General features: G+C 41.4%; 1 protein-coding gene across 3 annotated transcripts in view; it reads left to right on the top strand.

Moving 5' to 3' along the window:
- The first annotated feature begins 3,914 nt into the window (after positions 1–3,914).
- KATNAL1 (katanin catalytic subunit A1 like 1) overlaps positions 3,915–12,609 on the top strand; it is a 34,699-nt gene continuing 26,004 nt past the window's right edge. Inside the window, exons 1-2 of one of the 3 annotated variants that reach the window (XM_060770874.2) lie at positions 3,915–4,173; positions 10,028–10,203. In XM_060770874.2, the coding sequence (XP_060626857.1) occupies positions 10,042–10,203 (162 nt within the window). In that variant the 5' untranslated portion in view covers positions 3,915–4,173; positions 10,028–10,041. Of the gene's footprint in view, positions 4,174–4,349; positions 4,444–6,792; positions 7,078–10,027; positions 10,204–12,609 lie in introns of those variants that run through there. The other 2 variants (XM_060770873.2, XM_060770875.2) reach the window with 2 other exon arrangements.

Genomic DNA, 12,609 nt, shown 5'->3' with positions numbered 1-12,609 from the left:
ATAGCACACTTTGCAGTCGTTCATTGAAATCCCCTTTCTTTTCATGCTCTGCAAATGTTCAGCCATTTCCAGCCCAGTTACTTGGTACTTCTCCCCAGAGAGTCTTAAGCTCTTTAAGTATCTCCAGGTTGCCAGATTTCTTATATTCCCTCCCTCTCATTCTCTCCAGGAAACTAATTTTATATCTTAAACTCTCAAGATTAGCTTGACAGCATCCTCCGTGTGTTCGGTGCAATCGCCCAGTAAAACGCTGCCTAATTGCTGCTTTTGCAGAATCCCAATGTGATAGTATTTGTCTTTCGACTATCGTTCTGGACAATAAATTCTTCTCAGGCTGGAACGAGTAAGCTTTACTGTTGAAAGCCAAGCTGCCTGCAAAACTAGCTCTTTATCTAAGAACCCAAGTAACTATGGTTGTACTTCATACTCAATGGCAAAGTGGTCTATATCAACAGTATGGCCTCCAGGACAGACCTGGGGGTCCTATCCTCATTTATAGGTGGAATTGCCTGTGTTTACTTCCTATCTAATGTGCCATGGAATTGTACTTAACTTGTTACATAAAGATATCTTAGGTCCCTTCCTCACAGCTGTACAAAATCCACACTGAACTGGATTAAATGGCAGTGTGGAGTCAGATAACCCAGTTCAATGCAGATATTGTGGATTATGTTTTGATATTCTGGGTTATATGGCTTTGTGGAAGTGTTGTCGGGAAGTTTAGAATGGCTGTGGATAGTGAGATCCAAGCCACTGTGTGTTTAGCCTGGTGAGAAAAAGAAGCCAATATCCCAGAATAAATCTCACCAAGTTGAAGCAGAAGCCACCGAGGTTTTATTTCTATTCTAGCTGGAAAAGGATGACGGCTGCATTAATTTGCTGAAGAAACCGCCATGTATTTTAGGCAGAAAAATACAGAATATATAGTTTTCCATTCATATTTCCCTGTGCCCACTCCCTGAGCCGGCTTCGCTGTGATTGGCTGTGATGCCAGCAAGCCAGAGGAGCAGCCAGGGACCGAGGCTGTTCGTCCAATCAGAGCCAGGGTCTCGCTTCGGCCGCTCAGCCAATGATGAGAGAGGAGGCAGGCAACAGTGGAAACAATGAGAAAATGTCATGATGATGGGTTATGAATGGCCCTTTCCGCGCCTGTATGATAAGTGACCAAGGCGATAGCTTGAGCCTTCCAGCCTTGATCCTGGCTATTGTCCTGAGTTTTGAGACAAAATCTGTGTCTGGCCCCGAAGAGCCAGTTCCATTGTCAAGGAGTCCTGTAATATTGACTTGTTGATGGGATCTGGGATTTCTTTTCTGAGATGGGGAATGGTACAGTGGGGGAGAAGCGGCGACAATCCTGGATTCATCGCTGAGCCTGGAACCCCAGGTTTCGGTGGTGGCCAGGGGAGCTTTTGAACAGTTAAAGCTTGTGCACCAGTTAAAGCAGCTGCGCCCGTACCTTGTCTGATCTGGCAACAGTGGTCCACGCTCTTGTTACGTCCCAAATAGATTACTGCAACACACTCTATGTGAGGCTGCCTTTGAAGACTGTTCGGAAACTTCAACTAATCCAACGGGCTGCAGCCAGATTACTAACCGGAGTGACATACAGGGAGCACACACCACCCCCTTGTTGTGTCAGCTCCACTGGCTGCCGATCCAAACTCAATTCAAAGTGCTGGTTTTGACCTATAAAGCTTTATACGGTTCTAGCCCAGCTTACTTGTCCAAACGCATCTCTCACTACGTCCCGCCTTGCAGTTTAAGATCATCCAGGACCGGGGAGACCCTACTCTTGCTCCCAAAGTGTGGGTCGGGACACATGAGTGTGTCCACTGCAGTGTGTAACAGAAAATGACACAAGATTAAAAATTATATGTGTGTGTGTGTATGAGAAAGATTTCCATGAGATATGTTGCATTCCTATACATTTCGTTATTACAAATCTGCCCAGGCCTGGTCTAGACTTTAGAATTTATTTATTTTATTTTACTATATTTGTATACCGCCCTCCTCAGCCCTTAGGCGACTCAGGGCAGTTTACAATGGCAACTATTCGATACCTAAAAACACCAAAAAAACACTAAAACATAATATAAAACCATAATACGAATACTAGAAGCATTCAATTAATGCACTTTGGTCCCACTTTATCAGCTAGCTGTTTTAAAATATGCTATGATTCTGTATATGTATTACTATAGCTATATTTATGACTCTGATTCTGTGATTTATTTATTTGTGTTTTAAGAGCCTCTACAGATTCCCAAAAGGTTCCAGGGAAACAGCTTTACAGCCCTGAGGACTTCCGGAGGGAATAACAGCTCTGCTCATCTCCAGCTAAGTGATTACAGGCCTGTTGGCACGTCTACTAGGTTCTGAGACGCAGTTCAGCCGGTAGTGGACTCAAGTCAGTCAGGTTTAGGTTCACAGCAGCCTGGGAGGAGCTAAAAAGGGGATTTTTCCTTTGAGCAAAGTTTTTGAAGATAGTGCCTGTTTCCTTTAAACAAGATTGCAAGACCTAATAGTCTGTTAAGAAAGCTTACAATTCCTGTTTGTTCATTAATAAAGAACTGTTATATTTAAGCTCAAGCCTCAAAAAGACTGCTTAGTAAGGGGGATTTTCCTAAAGGCTTCTTTTCTGGGCCCCTGGCTTCCCGCTGGATGCAAGCCTAACATCCTCTCTTAAAAGCACCTCATTTCGGCTCCAGCGGTGACAGAACAATAGTGTAGGTCGCGACACATTAGTGTGTCCGCTGCAGTGCGTAACAGGAAATGACACAAGATTAAAAATTATATGTGTGTGTATGAGAAAGATTTCCATGAGATATGTTGCATTCCTATACATTTCGTTATTACAAATTGGGCCCAGGCCTGGTCTAGACTTTAGAATTTATTTATTTATTTTACTATATTTGTATACCGTCCTTCTCAGCCCTTAGGCGACTCAGGGCAGTTTACAATGGCAACGATTCAATGCCTAAAAACACCATAAAGGTAAAGGTAGTCCCCTGACATTAAGTCTAGTCATGTCTGACTCTGGGGTGTGGTGCTCATCTCCATTTCTAAGCCGAAGAGCCAGCGTTGTCCGCAGACACCTCCAAGGTCATGTGGTCATATAAACTTGGATGTTTGAACAGGCATTCGGTTAAACAGTGCAATGAATGTGATGATTACAGGAATGGAAATTTGGACGACAGATTGGATCACGACTCCAGTTATGAGATGTATTGTGTTGTCTAGGGTTGTGTCAATATTGTATATTATGCTTTTATGGTTTTAAATTGTATATCGTTGATTGTTTTTTATCCTTGTTGTAAACCGTGTTGAGTCGCCTGTTGGGCTGAGAAACTGCGGTATACAAGTAAAGTAAAGTAAATAAATAAATAAATGACTGCATGGAGCACCGTTACCTTCCCGCCAGAGCGGTTCCTATTGATCTACTTACATTTGCATGTTTTCGAACTGCTAGGTTGGCAGAAGCTAGGGCTGACAGCGGAAGCTCACGCTGCTCCCCGGAATCGAAGCTGCGACCTTTCAATCAACAAGCTCAGCAGCTCAGTGTTTTAACCCACTGCGCCACCGGGGGCTCCTTAAAAACACCACAAAACATATAAAAACATTAACACATAATATAAAACCATAGTAAGAATACTATAAGCATTCAATTAATGCACTTTGGTCCCACTTTATGAGCTAATTGTTTTACAATATGCTATGATTTTGTATATTTATGACTATGATTCTGTGATTTATTGGAGAGCCCAGCCAGCCATGTTATCTTCCTGAGGAGAACCTTCTCCAAAGGCCACCAAAGCAGACTGAGACGGTTTGGATCAGGCAGTGGGTGGAGCTACAGGGGGCGGAGCCACAGACGCTCTCGCCCCTCCCTTCGCTGTCTCCATGGTAACCAATCGCCGCCACTGCCCTTCGCTCCCACCAAAGACCCAACGCCTCGGCTACCGCGAGTGCGCATGCGCCCGCGCCCACCAGCTCTCCTAAAGGGGAGGCTGCACCAACCGATAGGCCCACCGCTCTTCCATTCATTGCTTTCTCCCCCCTCCACTTTTTCCCTCTTTTTCTTTTTTATTCGCTCGAGTCGGGATGATGTCCAACGACAACCTTCTCCCGTCACCAGGAATCATCCTTAAAAAAAGACGTCCCTCCTGATTCAAAGTAAGTCCTTATATATATAAATAGAGGGCCGGGAATGGGGGAGAAAGATCTCCCCCTTAACGTTTTGTCGCAAAGCAGGATGGGAGTCGTAGTCTTAGCGGCAACTGCTTTGTACGATCGCCTGTGGAACCGCGGGCCTCCGAGAAACTACAAAACCCAGAAAGCTTTGCGGGAAGATAATCAGATTCATTTTGGCTCTTACACCTTGAGGCCTGCCCTCCCCCCGTTTATCCTAATAGAATGGCTGGCCAATGGGAGGCCCTCTGGCAGGTAACCGTTATTTGTAGGAAAGGGCAGAGGGAGGGGTGGCTGGTGTTTGGAAAGGCACCCGAATAACGGTGATGGGGAAGCCCCGCCCCACTGTGATTGACAATTCGTTCTGCCAATGACAGTGGCTGATTATTTGGGGCTATATGCCAAGGTGTGCCAAGTATGTAGAGAGGATATAGACCAGACCTGGGACAGCTTGAGCCCTCCAGGTGTTTTGGACTTCAATTCCCACCATTCCTAACAGCCTCAGGCCCCTTCCTTTTCCCCCTCGGCTGCTTAAGCGGCCGAGGGGGAAAAGGAAAAGGCCTGAGGCTGTTAGGAATGGTGGGAATTGAAGTCCAAAACACCTGGAGGGCCAAAATTGGCCCAGGCCTGATATAGACTAAAAGGTGGCATAGAGTAAGGCAGGAATTAGATGCAAACAGAGGCTGCCAAATAGATGACAGGAGATTGAAGGGTTTCTTACATACTATATATAGGTCTTCCTTTGAAATATTGTTACCTGGGGCCGACAAATACAAGGCTGGGGTAAAAATTGCTGGGAGAAACATTAACAAGCTTAAATATGCAGATGATACCACTTTGATGGCCGAAAGCGAGGAGGAGCTTTCTAATCAAGAAGAAAGTGCAGAAGCTGAGTTGCAGTTAAACATAAAAAAAACCCCCAGGATTATGACAACAAGACTGATTGATAACTGGCAAATACAGGGAGAAAATGTGGAGGCAGTATTTATTTATTTATTTATTTATTTATCGTGTCAGGCAGCCGAGCAGTTGTACTACATTTTTGACAGAACAAACAAACAAACAAACATACAAAAGACACAGAGTTTGCAAGCTTGGCAGTTGATTGACTGTCCTTTGACCAGTATTTGGCCACTTGGTGTGCCTCTGGTGTTGCCGCAAGAAGATCCTCCATTGTGCATGTAGCAGGGCTCAGGTTGCATTGCAGCAGGTGGTCTGTAGTTTGCTCTTCTCCACACTCGCATGTTGTGGATTCCACTTTGTCACCCCATTTCTTAAGGTTGGCTCTGCATCTTATGGTGCCAGAGTGTAGTCTGTTCAGTAGTTTGTTCAGTGGAGGCAGTGACAAGCTTTTTATTTCTAGGTGCAAAGATTACTGCAGATGCGGACTGCAGCCAGGAAATCAGAAGATGCTTACTTCTTGGGAGGAGAGCAATGACCAATCTTGATAAAATAGTGAAGAGTAGAGAGATCACACTGGCAACAACGATCTGCATAGTAAAAGCAATGGTATTCCTCGTAGTAACCTACGGATGTGAGAGCTGGATGATAAGGAAGGCTGAGCAAAGGAAGATAAATGCTTTTGAACTGTGGTGTTGTAGGAATGTTCCGTGAGTGCCTTGGACCGTGAGAAGATCAAACCAGTCCATATTCCAGAAAATAATGCCTAACTGCTCACTGGAGAGAAGGATAGTAGAGGCAAAGTATTTTGGCCACATAATGAGAAGACAGGAAAGCTTGGAGAAGACAATGATGCTGGGGAAAATGGAAGGAAAGAGGCCAACCAAAGGCAAGATGGATGGATGGTATCCTTGAAGAGACTGGCTTGACCTTGAAGGAGCTGGGGGTGGTGATGGTCGATGGAGCTCTGGCGTGGGCTGGTCCATGAGGTCACGAAGAGTCGGAAGCGACTGAAAAATGAACAACAACAAGGAAACTCACTACAAGGGCTTTACACGTTGTGTAGTTTTATTGACTTTGATATTTTGTCAGTCTAACATCATTAGGAAGGGAATTCCATAGATGAGGAGCCACCATTGAGAAGGGTTTATTCTTTTTAATCTGTCTGGCAAGCCTGAGCTCATTTCACAACTTAGCCTTACAATCCTTTCCCGTACATATGTTGGTCATTTGTTTGAATTCCTCTATGGTGATTTTCCCCTTTTCCATTTCTTATGCATGTCTCTTAAATCTTAACTCAGTTAAAAGTTCTTTGGACATCCATTCTGGTTGCTTTACACTTCTCTTATTTTTTCTCCTTGCTGGCATTGTTTGCAACTATGCTTTCAGTATTTCACTTTTTAAAAACCTCCCATCCACCATTTGCTCTCTTCTCTTCTAGTATTCCTGTCCATGCTCAATATTTCCTTAAATTTCCTGAAGTCAGCTCTCCTAAAGTCTGGAATACTTTATGCATGGCTTTGCTGATACTTGTTGCATGATCATGGATCCAAGGCAGGTTTCTGAGTATTAATGCCTGATTTTATTATGATGTTCTTTTATGCTGTTCTCATTCATTGTGTTGATACGTTTTTATGATAGTCAACTAACACTCAATCATTAATGACGTTGCATTCATAACCTTGACTCAGTCATCAATCCACATAGAAACTGCAGTCAAGACATCAGAAGAATAACTGGAAGGGCAACTATGAAGAAACTAGATAAGACCCTCAAGAGGACAATGAAGTAAAGCAACCCATTTGAAATGTGGTGCTGGAGGAGAGTTCTAACCCTCACCGTAAGCCTGTCAAAAAGACAAATAGATGAGCCTGAGAGCAAATCAAGTTGGAACTCTTTATTACAGGCCAAAATGACTAATCCAAACCTACTTCATTTTGGATATACAAAAAACCCTGGAGAAGACAATAATACTTGGTAAAGCTGAAGGTAATAGGAAAAACGAAATGCTGTATTTCTGTTTTATTGGCTATTCTAAAGCTTTTAACTGAATGGATCATAATAAATTGTGGCAAGAACTTGGTGGTAAGGGGATACCAAGTCACCTTGTCAATCTTCTGAGGAATCTGTATAATGACCAAGTAGCAACAGTAAGAACAGACCACGGAACAACAGACTGGTTCACTATTGGGAAAGGAGTACAGAAGGACTGTATACTCTCATCCTACCTATTCAACTTGTATGCAAATCTGGGGAGAAGCGGATGAGCTCCCTCTATCAGCTCCAGCTCCACATGCGGGGACATGAGAGAAGCCTCCCACAAGGATGATTAAAACATCAAATCATCTGGGCGTCCCCTGGGCAACGTCCTTGCAGGTGGCCAATTCTCTCACACCAGAAGCGACTTGCAGTTTCTCAAGTCACTCCTGACACACACACACACACAAAAACTTGTATGCAGAACACATCATGCAATATGTAGGGCTTGATGAATCCAAGACAGGAGTTAAAATTGCTGGAAGAGACATTAATAAACTTAGATATGCAGATGATACCACTTTGATGGCTGAAAGCGAGGAGGAGCTGAGGAGCTTTATAAACAAGGTGAAAGAAGTGCAAAAGCTGGGTTGCAGTTAAACATCAAAGGAACAAAGATTATGGCAACCAAACGGATTGATAACTGGCAAATAGAGGGAGAAAACGTGGAGGCAGTGGCAGACTTTGTATTTCTAGGTGCAAAGATTACGACAGATGCAGACTGCAGCCAAGAAGTCAGAAGACATTTACTTCTTGGGAAGAGAGCAATGACCAATCTCTATAAAATAGTTAAGAATCATAGAGTTGGAAGAGACATCGTGGGGCATCCAGTCCAACTCCCTGCCAAGAAGCAGGAAAGTCGCATTCAAAGAGTACAGACATCACACTGGCAATGAAGATCCACATAGTTAAAGCAATTGTATTCCCCGTAGTAACCTATGGATCATAAGGAAGGCTGAGCAAGGTAGATTGACACTTTTGAACTGTGGTGTTGGAGGAAAATTCTGAGAGTGCCTTGGACCGCAAGAAGATCAAACCAGTCCATACTCCAGAAAACATGCCTGATTTCTCACTGGAGAGAAGAATATTAGAGGCAAAGGTGAAGTACTTTGGCCACATAATCAGAAGACAGGAAAACTTGGAGAAGATAATGATGCAGGGGGAAAAGGAAGGAAAAAGGAAGAGGGGCCGACCAAGAGCAAGATGTATGGACGTTATCCTTGAGGGGATTGGTTTGACCTTGAAGGAGCTGGGGTTGGCAATGTTATGAAGAGTCGGAAGCCACTGAACAAATAAACAACAACAATGTTAAAGATGGATTGACTCAATATGAGTTTGCAAGATCTGAGTAAGGCTGTTAATAACATGCTCTCTTAGTGGTTTGTCATTACCTTGGGAAGAGAAAAAAACACCCACCCTTTTAATTTCTTCTGTGTTTCTCCTCCTTCCCACCTGTGAGAGAATAGATCTAGGTGAATGAACTTTGCTTCATGCAATAGAGGGAGCCTGACTTGATTTCAACTTGGCAAAAGATCTGTAGATGTCCATGTTGCACTCTGTATGAGTTGTTTTCTCTTAATTTGTGGAGACATGAGACCTTGAACAATCCAGACTTCTAGTTATATTTGTTATTAGTAGGGCATCATTGACATTGCCATAGCAACTTGTCTCTTTCTTGTGCCAAAAATATCTGGATGACATTAGCCTGTCTGTTGCAATGCTCTCCAAAGTATTCTGGAGGGCTTTGCTGTATCTCAAGTGCATTAAATGGTTTGGAATGATTGTCCTGGAAAGCAGCCAGCTACAAGTAATTAACAGATGTGTACATTAGAGCAAAAGCCTGTTGGTAAGCCAAAGCTTGCAAGAATGCTGTGTTAACTGCTTTATGATGGGCAGTCAGAATATTGTTATTTATGACCATCTTGTGGTTTTTTGGAAGATGTAGAAAATCAGGACCAGTATAGATGAATAGAATTAAAAGAGTGCTGGAACCTGTTTACTTGGATAAAATGTTTTTGTCAGAAAACAATATATTGGAAGAAAGGTTTATCCTTGCACATAGTCTGCAAGCTTGATATACTTCTCCTTTAGCCATGTTTGTGTTTCCCAAGGCATCTAAGAAACAACGCCACCAAATTTTGGCAGAATGCCCAGGAAGAGCCAACAAACATCTTGTTTAAAACAAACATCTTGCTTTGCTTTAAATATCTTGAAGTGGTTTGCCACTGAATTTTGGTGTCAACCTGCTACACTTCATTGCAAGCAAAACCAATGCTTTTTCAAAATGGTATTTCCCCAATTTGCAACAGAATTCTGACATAGAGTGATAGTATGAGTGCAACTTGCATGAGGTCCTTGGGAGTAAAATGGGTTCTGCATCCAACATATTTATCCATCCCTGCCCTGTGCTTCCAGGTCATATTCTTATGTTTATTTATTTTTTCATGAAGAGCTAAGTATGATAATATGTTTCAATCTAAGGGTTCATATTCTACACTATAGAATTAATGCAGTTTAACATTACTTTAACTGGTTCAATGCTATAGAATCCTGGGATTTGTAATTGGGTGAGGCACCAGAACTCTGTGGCAGAGATGCTAAAGATCTTTTTAAATTACAATTCCCTTGATTCAAATATGGTGTCAGACCATACTAATTCTATCATGTAGATGCACCTTAAGACAAAAACTGTTTAAAATATATTAATCATAGAGTCAACTTTGTCTGCAGCTAACATTCTTTGTCATACACCTGGATAAAATTTCCAGCGATAATAATAGACTTCATAATTGTCAAAACAACACTAAATAATGCACAGTGTCAAAACTTGCAGCTGTTGATTGAATTATTTGTTTTACTTCATGCAATAACGGAGTGTTCATGAATGTGTGTGTCATTGTAGATTTCTCAAAGAAGATGAATTTGGCTGAGATTTGTGATAATGCTAAAAAAGGAAGAGAATACGCACTGCTTGGGAATTATGACTCTTCAATGGTTTATTACCAGGGTGTCATACAGCAAATTCAACGACACTGTCAGTCAATCAGAGACCCAGCACTAAGGAGCAAATGGCAACAGGTACAGTGAAGCAGTAGTTGGGTGGGAATAATTATCCACATATTTTACAAAGTATATATAGTAGGTTCCTTGTATCTGCTAGAGTTTGGTTCTAGCATCTGTGAATGCTCAAGTCCCATGATATATAATGACATAGTAAAATTGTGTCCCTTATATAACATGGCAAAATGAAGGTTTGCTTTTTTCTTTAAAAAATGTGGATGATTGCATTTGTGAATGCAAATTCTGTGGATATGAAAAGCTAACTGTACAGCTATCTTTGGCTGGTATGATTATTGCAGAACAGAATATGAACGTGGGACCCAAGATGGCCGAGTCATTAGCAAAACTTTAACAATCATTTTCATAATTTATGGTTCATAAAATTCCTTTGTTCAAGTGGTAAATTTAACCTCATCACTACAAAAGAAATCTTTCTCAGATGATAGTGCCAATTTCAGAACAGAACTTCTCAGGTTGCTTTTGAGAAATGATAACCCCTGAAATATTCTGGACCTAATATTAGAAAGCAAAACTGAATTCCATCAAGTCTTTAACATGTTGATTGCATATGGAGTTTGCTATATTGAACTTCATAATTTCTTTTTCAGATTTCAGTGTATTTTTCCACATTTTAAATGAAGGAAATGTAACTTCAAATGAAATCAAATTTCTTTGTTGTTGTTATCCTCTTATTCAGACTTTTATCTTTTGGGATATATTTATTTACAGTATTTATATTCCGTCCTTCTCACCCCGAAGGGAACGCAGAGCAGATTACAGAACACATATACGGCAAATATTCAATGCCATTATACACTGACAAGATAGACAACTGTACATAGATAGAGGTATATATAGGCTTTCCCATCTTCTGCATCTTGGAGGCTGTACTCTGTTCCAGCCATGGGGTGGGGTTTGGTGGGGGTGGGGGGCTGTCACTCCACTTTCCCTGCCAAAGAGCTTTGTTCATAAACTTCCTCCTTGATCTAATTGCCGGCCTTAAATACCTCCCTGCTTAAGCGGTACCTATTTATCTACTCACATTGCTATTTTCAAAACTGCTAGATAGGCAGAAGACCTGGGCTTCGAACTGTCAACCTTTCAGCTAGCAAGATTTACGCAGCTGGCGGTTAACCTTCTGTGCTAAGTGAATATATTCATTTGCTAGTGATTTACACCAGTGTATCGAAATGGAAGCATCTAATTAACTCTTTCTACTGTCTTTCTTCCTGCATTTTTCTTTCTCATCCTTCACATGTGAATCCATCTTCCTGAGTATTACTTTGATCCTTTTTTTTTAAGGAAAGGCATTCATTTTTAAGGAAAGGCTGAATTTTACAGCTGATTCTCCCCCTTCTACCTCATCTCATCTTGATCTCATTTAATGTGCAGGAAGCTATGGGAGATGAGCTGATGCACAAAAATCATTGCCCTTGTCAGGACATTATATTATGTGATCAAATTTTTGTGGCACAAGTAGTGGGGTTTTTTATAAGTGTTCGGTTTTCTGCAGTGTGTCTTTTATTGGTGTCAGTTATGCATTTTATCTTTCTGAGATAGAAGAAGGAAGCTGTGTCATAAATCATATTATAACCTCCATTTTAGGGCCCAATACAATTCAAAGCATACTTATAAAAAGTATGTTCCATGGAGTGGGGGGGGGGTGTAGTTGTTTTAAATTTGGGTTATAAGTGATCATCTTTTTCAGCTCTAGTTCTGGTTTCTCTAATGTATTCTAAACTCAATACATTAAAAAGAAAAAGACAATTGTATTATTTCAATCTCTCTCTCTTTAAAAGTCCATCACAATCACTTCCTTAAGGCTTTATATAGAGCTTTTGCTTGTTGGTAGAAACAGAAAAGCATTCTAGCATCCTTAGAGAGAGAGAGTTCCTAAGTATGGGAGCAGTCACCCAAAAGGCCATCTCCCTTAATCTCATCAAATGAGTCTTCAAAGGTAATGGAGTACAGATATGACCCTCGAGAAGATCTTAAGACCTTGGACAAGTTCACATAAGAGGGCCAGAGCTTGAATTTAATAATAATAACAATAATAAACAACTTTATTTGTAACCCGCTCTATCTCATCAAGGGGACTCAGGGCAGTTTCCAGAACAAAAGTGGCAAACATTCAATACCATAATGAACAAACAAAACAGATCAAAACAATAAATAAATAGCATCAGTATAAAACTTATATTTTAAGAATACTTAAAAACAGATAAGCCTCAACATACACATGTCCATCATGACAAAATCCAAATAATTAAAGTGCATTAAAGGTATAAAATGATGAGTGATGCTGTATAAAATAACTTAATGGTGATCAACAGCAGCCAGACGGCATCGGAGTGGATTCCCTGTAGTGAGGTTATATATTATGATATTCTAATCCTCCTCCTCTCCGTAGGCTAAGGTGCAGAT

The sequence above is a fragment of the Anolis sagrei genome, chromosome 3 (assembly GCF_037176765.1).
Source record: "Anolis sagrei isolate rAnoSag1 chromosome 3, rAnoSag1.mat, whole genome shotgun sequence".
In the NCBI taxonomy this organism is placed as follows: domain Eukaryota; kingdom Metazoa; phylum Chordata; class Lepidosauria; order Squamata; family Dactyloidae; genus Anolis; species Anolis sagrei.
This window is presented reverse-complemented; position numbering and strand designations above follow the sequence as displayed.